The sequence below is a fragment of the Sturnus vulgaris genome, chromosome 28 (assembly GCF_052056855.1).
Source record: "Sturnus vulgaris isolate bStuVul1 chromosome 28, bStuVul1.hap1, whole genome shotgun sequence".
NCBI lineage: Eukaryota > Metazoa > Chordata > Aves > Passeriformes > Sturnidae > Sturnus > Sturnus vulgaris.
In genome coordinates this window covers 4,840,992-4,853,080 of record NC_142270.1, presented here as the reverse complement: position 1 = coordinate 4,853,080, position 12,089 = coordinate 4,840,992, and the positions used below count along the sequence as shown (strand labels likewise).

Below are 12,089 nucleotides of genomic sequence, written 5' to 3'. Positions count from 1 at the left end.
ACAGCCCTGAGGAGGCTGGGGAGAAATAAAACCCCACCTCGTGTCCCCAGACTGAATCTGTCTGAAAAAAAAAAAAAAAAAAAAAAAAAAAGCGAAATTCAGCTGATCCTTAGAGCCAGAATCTCAGGGCTTTGCTGATGTTCGGTTTTTAACACAAAAAGGGATCAGTGGGAGCCCAGGGTGGTGGTGCTCGGGTCAGAGGTGGGAATGAACATTCCTGCTGGGAGAATTCAGCCAACTCCAGGTCAAGCTGGAATTCAAACCATTTCTAGTGGTGAGGAGAGAGGGATTTTCATCCCAGAGAAGTTTTAAACAAAAGCCCGAGGGCTGTGGGAAGGGCTGAGGGGTTGGTTAAGGAGCACTCAGGATATTCTGTAATTCCATGACTTGGGGAGCAGAGAACAAATCCTTGCACCCAAACTCCAGGAAAATTCACCCAGATCCCACTGAGCAGAGGTTGGGGAGCTCCTGCTCGGGGATGTGAGCAGAGGTTTTGACCCTTGGGAAATTCCTGAAATTATCAAGGTGCTGCCTTCAGCCTCGGGGAGGAGGGAGGGAAGCCAGGCCCACCAAAACCCTTCAGATCCCAGATTTTCCAGGGAAAAACAAACCAAGAGATTCCTACAACAAATATTGAAGTGATGAGGTGCCCTGCTGTAAACTCTGACTGGGTTTGTAACGGGGTGAGCAGACTGGTTAAACTGGGAGCTGTTTCTGTGTCAAGTCACAAAGACTTCACAAAGGCATCAGGTCCATCCCTCTGCTCCCAAATTTCTCCTCTCTCCATCAGCAAAATGCATTAAATTCTGCTTTCCCAGCCAGAGCAGGAACTGAGGGAAGGAGTCACAGCAATCCCTACACAAAACCCACCGAGAGGAAAGAACAAGAGCGGGGACTCGACTGGAGCTTTGTTTCATTTCCGAACATAAATCGTGCTGTCAGCTCCAGAGGCCGAGTTCCAGTCAGGAATAAACCCCTGGCAGGGGGACAACGATGAACTCAGTTGTTTTCTTTTGAGCGAGATCCATCTGCAAATCATTTCACCTCCCAGCGTTGTGCAGGGGCAGAGCTGGGGGCACTGGGAAGCCTTGGCCAGCAGAAACCTGATCCCAGCTTTTCCTGCAGAGCAGGAGCAGGGCAGGATCTGCTCCAGGGAGAAGGGGATTCTCAAATTAAAGCGAGGGAGGATTTTTCTGTGGCTTCACAGAAAGGAGAGGGGGGGGGGGGTTTAGCTCCAGGATGAGCTTTTCCCTCTCCAAAACAAAGCAAGCATCCCCCGGCCCAGGTGAGAAGGTGCCACTGGTCCCCATCCCAGTGCCTCGACCACAAATCCCAGGTCATTCCCAGCTCAGAACTGGGAGCTTTCCCAGCTGAACACGATGCACCCACCCACAACACACAGGGAAGCAGCCCAAGGAGGAATTCAGCTTTTAAACTCTGCTGACAAACAAAACTCTGCAGCTGCCAAGGCTTTACAAGCCTCTCCCAACCAATAAAATGCCATGTCCTCCATTTTTGTTTTTTTCCCAACCTGGGATAATGTTCAGCGTGTTCTCCAAAATATTTGTGGGTGTTGGAGCCCAGCAAGGCTGAAAACAAGGAAAAGGAGGGAGGTCTTGGGGTAAAAAAGGAAAAGGAGGGAGGTCTTGGGGTAAAAAAAGGAAGGGAGGGAGGTCTTGGGGTAAAAAAAGGAAGGGAGGGAGGTCTTGGGGCACTGAGGTTCTTGAGCAGCAGAGATTTCCTAGGCTGGGATTTGGGAGCACTTCCTAATTCCAGCTGAATTCAATGGGATTTTCAGCAGTGCTGAGCTGCTGCTGAACAACCTTCTGTCAGTTTTTCCATTTCCATGTGTCCCAGAGACAGGATAACTCCTGAGCAGTTTTTATTTAAGGCAGATGGTTCCAGATGCTCCTGGTAATGCTTTTCTTGGAAAGGCCACTACTGGAAGCAGGAAAAATCCACTTTGTCTGTCTGGAGGTGATTTATTCCCTGCTCCTGCAGGGGGTGGGAATCTCGGGGATGGCTTTGAGGGAAATGTGCTGCACTGGTGGAAACAAACCCTCCTCCAACTGGAGTCCAGGGCAAAGAATTCCCTGCTCATCTCCCTGGGAATCCTGCAGACAGAATTCCAGTGGGTCCTTTATTCCCAATTTTCCAAAGCTGTGTGGCTTTGGGCTATTCCCAGCCAAGGATCTCTCCAGCAGATTAATTGCTAATGAAAGGAACGAAACGTGGCCAGGCTGATCCGGGGGGAATGTTCAGGAATAACAATTCCACACTCCAGAAGGAGCAGGCAGGAAAACCACAGCTCCTGCCTGGAGCACTCAGCCACTGCTTTCCCACCCCCCAGCTCACAGAATGAGGCAGAATTTCATTTAAACTCTTCCACATCTGCTCCAGGGTGGTTTTTTTTTTTTCCTAGGGAAAAGTGTGGGAAGACGGCTGGGACGAGGGCTGGTGACAAAAAGCAAAACGGAAGAAGCGACAACAAAAAAAAGTTCAGAGCTCCCGGCTCCCGAGGAACGGGAAACCCAGACTAAACCCTTCCACCTGCAGCTCTGGAAAACGCGATGTTCTCCCAAAAAAAAAAAAAAAAAAAAAAAAAAATTTGTTACCAAGGTGGAAAGAGTGACACGCTCGTGTTTTGCCACCCACCGAGCCCCGCCCTTACTTGTAGACGTTGGTGTTGTATTTCCTCTCGCTGGGGAAGCCGAACATCCCGCACACCACCCGCGAATTCTTCATGGTCCAGTGCTTGTCACAGATCTGCTTCCAGCTGCCCTCGTCCTTCACCTCCACGTAGCCCTCGGTGACCGGCACGCGCTTGCGGTAGGTGGCCAGGATGGCGCGGATGCGGATGTCCTCCACCTGGATGTGCAGGTTCTGGGGGTGGGAAATAAACGGGAACGGCGCTGGGGTGATGGGAAACGGGGCTGGGGAATGCCAGGGGGGAGCACAGCCCAGATGTGGTCAAGAAAATAAACGGGAACGGTGCTGGATTGCAGGGAAATGGGTTTTGGGAATTCCAGGTGGGATCACAGCACAATTCAGGTCAAGTTCTGGGGGTGGGAAATAAATGGGAATGATGCTGGGTTGGAGGGAAATGGGTTTTGGGAATTCCAGATGGGATCACAGCCCAATTCTGGTCAAGTCCTGTGAGCAGAAAATAAATGGGAGTGATGCTGGGTTGCAGGGAAACGGGATTTGGGAATTCCAGGTGGGAGCACAGCCCAGCTGTGCTCAGGAAAAGGAAGGGACGGGGCAGGGAGGCAGAGGAGTGACAGGACACGAGGGATTCAAACTTCCAGAGGGCAGGGTTAGATGGAAAATCGGGAAAAGTTCTTCCCTGTGAGGGATGGAATTCCCAGAGGAGCTGTGGCTGCCCCATCCCTGGAAGTGCCCAAGGCCAGCTTGGATCAACCTGGGATCATGGGAGGTGCCCCTGCCATGGCAGGGGGTGGAATGAGATGATTTTTAAGAAAATTATTTTATGAAACAAACCTTTCCACCTCGTGTAAATCCATCCTCTGGAAGAGGACTTTTTTCTTTCATTAAAAAAACAAACTCTAATTTATTTTCTAAGTAGCCCCATAACAAATCTGCTTTATCACATCAATTTCAGGCGCTGTTTTCACTTTAATTTAGTCCTCGTTCCTGTGGAAATCAACCAAGCTCAGCTCAGATTTAGGGCCAGCCTAAATCCCGGGATTGTTCCGGGTGCAGGGAGCCCTGGCAGGGAAGGAATTTGGGATTTCAGCCCAAAGCCATGATTTCATGTGGAATCTGGGATTCCAACGTGCTGAGAGCAGCGTTCCTCCAGCTCCTCCTCCACAGCACTGAGTCATGGAGCAGAATGGATTTCACATCTGGGACCCACGGGGGGCACAGAGCCGGCCTGGGAGAGCTGGGGGCAAATAAAAAATAAATCCACGAGGGCACAAATGAACCCTGCAGGGTCCCAGGGGCAAATTCTGGCTGGAGAGGGCAAATCCTGCCTGGAAAAAAAAAATAAATCCATGCAGGTACAAACCAACCCTGCTGGAGGGGGCAAATCCTGGCTGAAAAAAAATATCCCTGAGGGCACAAATCAGCCCTGCAGGGTCCCAGGGAGAAATCCTGGCTGGAAGGGGCAAATCTTGCTTGGAAAAAAAAATCCTTGAGAGCACAAATCAGCCCTACAGAGCCCCAAGGGCAAATCCTGGCTGGAAAAAAAAAAAAATCCATGCAGGTACAAACCAACCCTGCTGGAAGGGGCAAATCCTGTCTGGAAAAAGAAAAAATCCCTGAGGACACAAACCAGCCTTGCAGAACCCCAGGGGTAAATCCTGGCTGGAGGGAACAAATCCTGGCTGGAAAAAAAAAATATCCACGAGGGCACAAACCAACCCTGCTGGAAAGGGGCAAATCCTGGCTGGAAAAAAAAATCCATGAAGGCACAAACCAACCCTGCAGAGCTCCAGGGACAAATCCTGGCTTGAAAAGTTCCTCTGTGGCCAGTGATTACAAAAGAGCTTCTGAAAAATGGGTGAATTCCTTTCCAGGAGCCTTTTCCTTGTCAAATATGTGCAAGCTCACCGTGGTGCTGCTCGGGGGTGACATCAGAGCTGAGGAATCCTCACATCCAGCCACTCGGAAAAGAAAAAAAAAAAAAAATCTGCCCGCAGCTTTAAAGGACCACGGGGCTCTGCCCAGTCCTGCCAATTCCAGCTGGAATTTCAGAGCTGTCAACGCGGCCAAGAGAGGCCAGGGAAGGGCAAGGAAAGGCGGGGGATGGGGCAGGGAGAGGGGTCGGCATCTCCTCCTCATCCTCAGCTCTGCCCACACCACCCCGGATAATCAACTTAAAGCTTCTCCTCTCCTTTTTGTCCCTCTCCACCTTTTATTTGTCTGCATTTAGAGCCCGGGTTTTGTAATTCCCCCTCAGCTGAGGGAATTCAATTCTCCAAAAATCCCGGCTGGAGCATCCCTCAGCCCCAGGGAAATAAGATTTATCGGGCAGAGTTACTCACACCGGGTCCACGGGCAGGGCTCCGGTTTTGAAAGCCCTGCAGAACGAAAAATAACCCCAGTGCTACCCGGATTTGTTACATCTGAGGCAATTTCAGGTGTTCCAAGGGTCTGATGTAAGAGGGGATTTCAAACCTGAAAAATCCATTTACAGCACCAAGTTTGTCTTAAAACCTTTTTTTTTTTTTTTTTTTTTTTTTTTTTTTTGTTTTGTTTTGTTTTGTTTTTGGGGTTTTTTTTGGTTTTTTGGTTTTTTTGGTTTTTTTTTTTTTTGTTTTGCCTACGTGCTGTCAGGAAGGTATCAGAGCCTCAGGGCATTCCAGGCTCCTTTCCAAACCCTGCAATTCGCTTTTCCCTGGTGCAGTTTAGGAAATGTTTCCAGCTTTTGCCTCGATGGAGAAATTGTGTTTACCCAGAGCTGTCAGAGGGAACTTTGTTCTCCTGCTTTCCAAACCCTGCCTCGTTTTCTTCACCAGGAAAAAAAAATTAAAAAAAAAAAAAAAAAAAAAAAAAAAAAAAAAAAAAAAATCAAAGCCTGAAATCCACCTGGAAACAGCTCTGGGTGCTGAAGATCTCCCAAGTGTTTTTAATAAAAGTTTTTTAAAGGGATTAACCCAAAAGCCAGAGAGCCAAAACTTCAAACTGTGCTGGAAAAGCACCTGGGAAAGGATGGGGAAAAGGAGGAAATCTGGGAGGAAATCTGGGAGGAAATCTGTCCTGGCTGCTGGGAAAGTGGGAGAGGGAGTTTTCCATGTGTGAGTGGGGGATTTATCCACCCTGTGATAAATAATAATAATAAATAATATAAATAATAAAAATTAATAAAAATAATAATGAAAATAAAAATAATATAAAAGAAAAATAAGTCATAATAAATAATAATAAACAATAAAAATAAAAATAAGTAATAATAATAAAAATGAAAATAATAAAAATAATAAAAATTATGAAAATAATTAAAATAATAACAATTAAAATACTTAATAATAAATAATATAAATATTAATTTATAATAATAAAAATAATAAAAATAATGAAAATAATAAAATAATAATAAAAATAATGAAAATAATAAAAATAATAATTAAAAAATTTAAAAAAATAATAATAAATAATAATAAGAAATAATAATGAAAGGAAGCCCTGAGAGCCACAGTTAGGTGAGGCTCAGCCCTGCTGCACATTGAAGTCACAGAAATGGGAAAATTTTCCTTGCAGCCCCTTCAGCGATTTGCTGCAGCCCAGCCTGGATCTCACTGGGCAGCCCCGACCCTTTTCCCTGGATTTAGGGCAGCAGGAGCCTGAGCTGCTCCTGGGGAGGGCTCACAGCTGCCTGAGCTCCCTTCCAGATGTGCAACATCTGCCTGGTGCTCCCCGGGATCAGCATTCCCACCTTTTCCCGGTCACCGCCCAGCCCTGTCCCCCTGCCGGGCTCAGCCCAGGCAAAGTCACCCCTTTGGAAAACCTGGAAAAGCCCCAAGGCGAGCACAGGACGAGGGGAAGGACTCGCTTGGGTTTGGTCTTTCCCAGCCTTTAGGATTCCCGGGAGGGAGCAGCAATTCCCAAACTCTTTCTGTGCAGGAATTGGGGTGAGAGAGAACAAACTGCTTTTCCAAAAAAAAAAAAAAAAAATAAAAATCAGGGAATCCTCTCCAGGATCCTGAGGATTCAACCCCAGCCTCCTCCTGAGGATCCCTCCTGCAGCAGGGAGCACAAAAAAAAAAAAAAAAAAAACAACCTAGGTCTCATCGAGAATATTTGGATTTTCCTCTCCTGATCCAACAGATTTGGGAGTTTTCCTTTTCTTCCCACTCCTCCAGGCAGGCAGGAGCTCTGCTCCCCAAATCCCAGCACACCCAGCCCGGGAGAGCACTGGGAATCCTCCCCTGCTGCATTCCTGCACCTTCCAGCTCATGGATCTTCCAAGCCACAGGGAGGATTTTCATTTTCCAGAGCCCTGCATGGATTCTGGGAATGCCCAGCTGGGATTGATGGTAACCAGAGCATCAGGCAGAGGAAGGGAAGAACTCGCTGAGGATGAGAAGGAGAAAAATCACAATGGTGCAAAAAGAAAAAAAAAAAAAAAAGAAAAAAAAAAAAAAATAAAATAAAATAAAATAAAAGGCTCTCGAAAAATGGGAAGCTTGGGAATGCTGGGAGGTACTTTGGGATTTGCCTGTTATTTTTGCAATTATTTCTGCAGCTTAACAAATCAAAAGGAGTTGTTCCAGCTGTTTCCAGAAGAGCTCTGAGCACAGCAGGAGTGGGATATCCATGACTCCAGAACTCGGGAGCCCAAAATTTCCAACTCCAGGATTCCAAATTCCTGCATTTCCCACTCCAGCACTCAAAATTCCTGTATTTCCCACTCCAGGACTCGAATTTCCTGTTTTTCCCAGTCCAGGACTCAAAATCCCATTATTTCCCACTCCAGCACTCAAAATTCCTGCATTTCCCACTTCCAAGCTGGGCTTTTGGACATTTCTTCCCCCCTGAATGACTGAGCTGGGTCCTTGTTTGGTTTTTTTGTTGTTTTTTTTTTTTTTAGAGCAGTGAAAAAAGAAGGTGTAAATGGAATTTCTTGCTCTTGGAATCTGGGAAAACATTCCCAGGGCCAATGTGCCACCTCAGGCTCTGGACAAAACTCTCCCATCCCCTCCCTGTGCCCCAGAGATGCTGACTCAGACACAAAAAGAAATCCTGCTCCAACCTGGGATTCTGTTTTGTGCATCCAACTCTTTTGTCATTGCTTTGCTTTTTTTTTTTTTTCCCTGGCCTATGTTTGCCAAGGAGGATAAAAAAAAAAATGAGAAAAGCAGCAAAAAATGAGGCAACATTTCATTCCTGGAGGGAATTAATCTCCTGATAGCTTCAACAGACCACAGTGACATTTTACATTTTCAGGATCTGCCTGGGAGCAAAACCAACCCCAATCCCGTCCCCTTTTCCCTCCCAGGGCTGATTTACAGCAGGGAATTTTGGAATTTTGTCTGGGAGAAAAACCAATCCCAATCCCATCCCCTTTTCCCTCCCAGAGCTGGTTTAGTGCAGGAATTTTGGAATTTTGGAATTTTGTCTGGGAGCAAAACCAACCCCAATCCCATCCCCTATTTCTTCCCAGAGCTGGTTTAGAGCAGGAATTTTTGATGGAGCAACTCAAGGGTTTGCTCCTCTCTGAACAAAGAGAAAAAAACCTCAGAGAGGAATTGAAGGCACTGCAGAGCTCAGCTTTGTATTGGAAAATTCAAGAACAAAGGATCAGAATAAGCACTGAGGGTTCTCCAGGAGAAAGGGATGCCAGGAGTTGTTTTTTTTTTCCCAATAATTCTTTGGGATTTGAATGGTTTCCTTTGGCTGCTGAGGTTGTGTTGAACTGCTCAATAATGCAAATGCAGGCAGAAATGTTTCCTCCTGGGCTGATGGGGAAAACAGATTCCAGAGAAAAACTGGGAGCAAACAACACCTGATGGATAAAGCAGGATCCTAAAATCCCCCCTCTCTCGTGCTCCAGGGACACGTGGAGAGCAATCCCACAACAAGGAAAACTCCGGGATCCACAGGAAGCTGAACCCTAAACCACGAGTGGCTCTAGGGAGGAAAAGCTGTGATGGAGATTTGGGATAAAGGAGGGACAGGATGGGGGGAATGGTTTGGAATAAATGGGGGCAGGGTTAGACGGGATACTGGGAAGAAATCCTTCCCTGGGAGGGTGAGGAGAGGGATGGGATGGAATTCCCAGAGGAGCTGTGGCTGCTCCTGGATCCCTGGGAGTGTCCAAGGAGAGGTTGGAGCTCCCTGGGGGTGGGATTGAAATTTTCCCTTCCCACCCAAACCATTCCAGGATTCCACGATCTCAGCTGGGGCTTCCAGCATCCTACAACACAAATCAGCCAAAAAACGAGGGAAAAACACCTTAAACTCTTCCAGGCTGGGCCGTTTTTCCCTCCATCCCAATCCTTTCCTTGCCGGGAGCCACATCCAGGGCCCCAGAGCTGCTCCTGTCCACGGGGACACGAAAGCCCTGGCAGAGGCTCCGAGCTCCGTTACAAAACCAGGGCTCAAAACCGGGGCCAGCCCAGGGAAAAGCGCTGGTTTGGAGCCCTCACAAAAGGATTCCTGGCTTGGAAAAGTTTTCACATGAGCCTCGGCCGCTTTTGTTTCCACCCTGTGAAGCGAAGCTTCCCAACAGAGGATCCCAGCCAGCTTTGGGAATGTTGCCCTGCTCCTTCTGCCTCGTCCTTTGTGCTGCAGCCATGGCCAGGATGGGCAGGTGTGGACACACAGTTGTGAGAATTGATAAAAGATTGGTGTTAATCACAAAAGCATTGGGGTTTGTATAAACCAGAACAGTAAGCTCTGAACTGAAGCATGGACACGTGATAAAGGAAATTATATGATAAAATAATTCTGTTTAAAATCACCTTGTTATATTATATTGTATTATGTTACATTATATTATGTTCTGTTTTCCAAATAAGTTGTATCAGCTACAGCAAAATCAGACTTCCCAAAAATCCCTTCCTGCCTTTGTCTGATCAATGCTGATCAATGATTTTCCAATAGCCCTTCCTGCCTTTGTCTGATCAATGATTTCCCAATAGCCCTTCCTGCCTTTGATCAATGCTGATCAATGATTTTCCAATAGCCCTTCCTGCCTTTGATCAATACTGATCAATGATTTCCCAATAGCCCTTCCTGCCTTTGTCTGATCAATACTGATCAATGATTTCCCAATAGCCCTTCCTGCCTTTGTCTGATCAATACTGATCAATGATTTTCCAATAGCCCTTCCTGCCTTTGTCTGATCAATACTGATCAATGATTTTCCAATAGCCCTTCCTGCCTTTGTCTGATCAATGCTGCCAATCCCAAAAACCAGACTCCAGAATTTCTCTGGTGGTTCTCTCCAAGGCCCAGCTGGCTGTGACTGATCATCACCCAAAGGCTTTGTCAATTTGTGTGAGGGTGTTTATTCAAACACCACTGCTTATGACAACAACAAAAAAAACCAAAAACCAAAATTATTGATTACAGCAGAACCCCCAGTCTGAGAAGAGGCTGCAAACCGAGGTTGGGTGGAGTGGGCAGTGACCCCTCACATTCCCCAGCTCTGTTTGCTCTTTCTATATCAAATAAAACAACCTAAATTCTGCTGAATATCGAGAGTTTTGTCTCTCATTTATAACACACATTTATAGAGCTGGGGAATTCCAGCTTGGGAATTCTGGATTTCTCCTGACTCTCAGCTCCATTCCCAGGCTGACAAGCTGACTGCAGCTTCAGTTAGGGAGGAGTCTCCCAGGGTGACAACACGGTGACAAACAGAGTGGAATTCATCACCAACATTAACCCCTGGTGTCTTTCCCGTGGGACACATCCTGAGGTGCTGTCCCAAGGATGTTTTTCCCAATTGTCCCATGAGCTCCTGTCCTGTCCTGGCTGCACTGACACACTTTAAATCCGGGCTGGCTGTACAATAAATTGGCTTTTTTTGGGTGTTGCTGCCCTTTCTCTCTGTTTTTAGCACAGTAACCACAGGTTGTTTGGGTTTTCTCCCTGCCCAAACTCAGATTTTCCTCTTTCCAATCTCCCAATCCAGGGAAATTGATTCCTGAAATTTCTATTCCTAGAAATCCCAGTCGCTGCCCTGGTGCTGAATCTCCCTGGAGTTTGGAATTCTCTCTGCTCTCTCCTTGGATTTTTCCATTTCTATTTCCATTCCTCTCCTGCTTGAAGAGCTCCATGATCCACTCAAACTCCTCTTTCCTTCCCTAAGCCTGACTTATCCCACTGCCCCTTAAATAAAACCTGTTCATCTCCTTTTTCACTCCCAACAGAGCTCCGCGGTTTCTCAGCTCCCAAACATCAGGAATTAAGGCCAAAACTTGAACAAAAAATTGATTTTTTTCCCCCTCCAATCCACAACACAACACCAAAACCTTTCCAGAGGGGCTTTGTCCATCATAAAAAAATTAATTTCCACTAAAACCTCGGCCACCAGAGGAAAACAACCCCTTTCATTCTTCCCATCCATGGCATCTGTTTGGGTTTAAACATCTGGAGCTGAGCCTCTGAGTCACCCCAAGGTCCTGGCTGCTCCATAAACACGAGGGGATGGGACAAAGCCTGGGGACAGGAGCTGCACAAAAAAGGGTGAGGGAGCAGAGTTTGAGCCAGGCTTAGGGGCCAGGAGCAGACCTGGGCTGAGAAAAGCTGAGCTGGGAAAGGCTCCATGGAACTGGGGCAGAGCGAGGGGAAAGGTTGGGGGTCTTGGTTTAATTCCAATTTTTTGGCTCATGTATTAAATTATTAATATTAATTCTTAATATATTAAATATTAATGTATTCAATGTATAGTAGATACATTATATTATATGTTATATATACTATATACATTATACTACATGTTATATATATAATATATGTTCTATATAGCATATACATTATGCTATATGTGTATAATGTTATAGTTTTGATTTCCTAATTTTAGTTTTTTCTGTTGTGAGACAGAACCAGGAGCAGGAGAGCGAGGCAGGTTTAAAACTTAAAAGGGTATAAAAAAGAAATTTCTTAACTACACAAAGAAAGAAATTTAGAATAAGATTTTCAGACTACTCCCTTTTCCTTTTTTCTATTCTTTTATAACAACAAAACAAAAAAAAAACTACCTCAGTCACTTTTTAACTTAAATTGGGGTTTTTTTAGTTTAGTTTAGCTAGAGAAGTTTTCTTTTCTCAGGCTATAGGGACTTTTTTACAAGGAGGGGAAAAAAAAAAAACAACTTTTTGTGATTTTACTTTTCACAATTTGGGAGAGCAATGGGAAAGGTTGGGGACACCAGGAGGGGACAGAGCAGAGCAGGAGAGGCTGAGCTGAGGGCAGGCTGAGCTGAGGGCAGGCTGGGCTTAGGGCAGGCTGGGCTTAGGGCAGGCTGGGCTTAGGGGGGTTCAAAGATTTTGTCATTCCCTGTGTCCTTCCTGCTCAGCTGCCTCCAAGTGTCTGGATCAGGCACTGAAAGCTGGGAAAATTTATTGCCAAGACACAGCAAGGTCAGGAACACAGAATTAATGAAATTAAATCTG

General features: G+C 46.1%; 1 protein-coding gene across 2 annotated transcripts in view; it reads right to left on the bottom strand.

Moving 5' to 3' along the window:
• LOXL2 (lysyl oxidase like 2) overlaps positions 1-12,089 on the bottom strand; it is a 50,096-nt gene that overhangs the window by 22,313 nt on the left and 15,694 nt on the right. For both annotated transcript variants that reach the window (XM_088180135.1, XM_088180134.1), the window contains one exon: positions 2,672-2,883. In XM_088180135.1, coding sequence (XP_088036261.1) covers positions 2,672-2,883 — 212 coding nt within the window. The remainder of the gene's footprint in view (positions 1-2,671; positions 2,884-12,089) is intronic.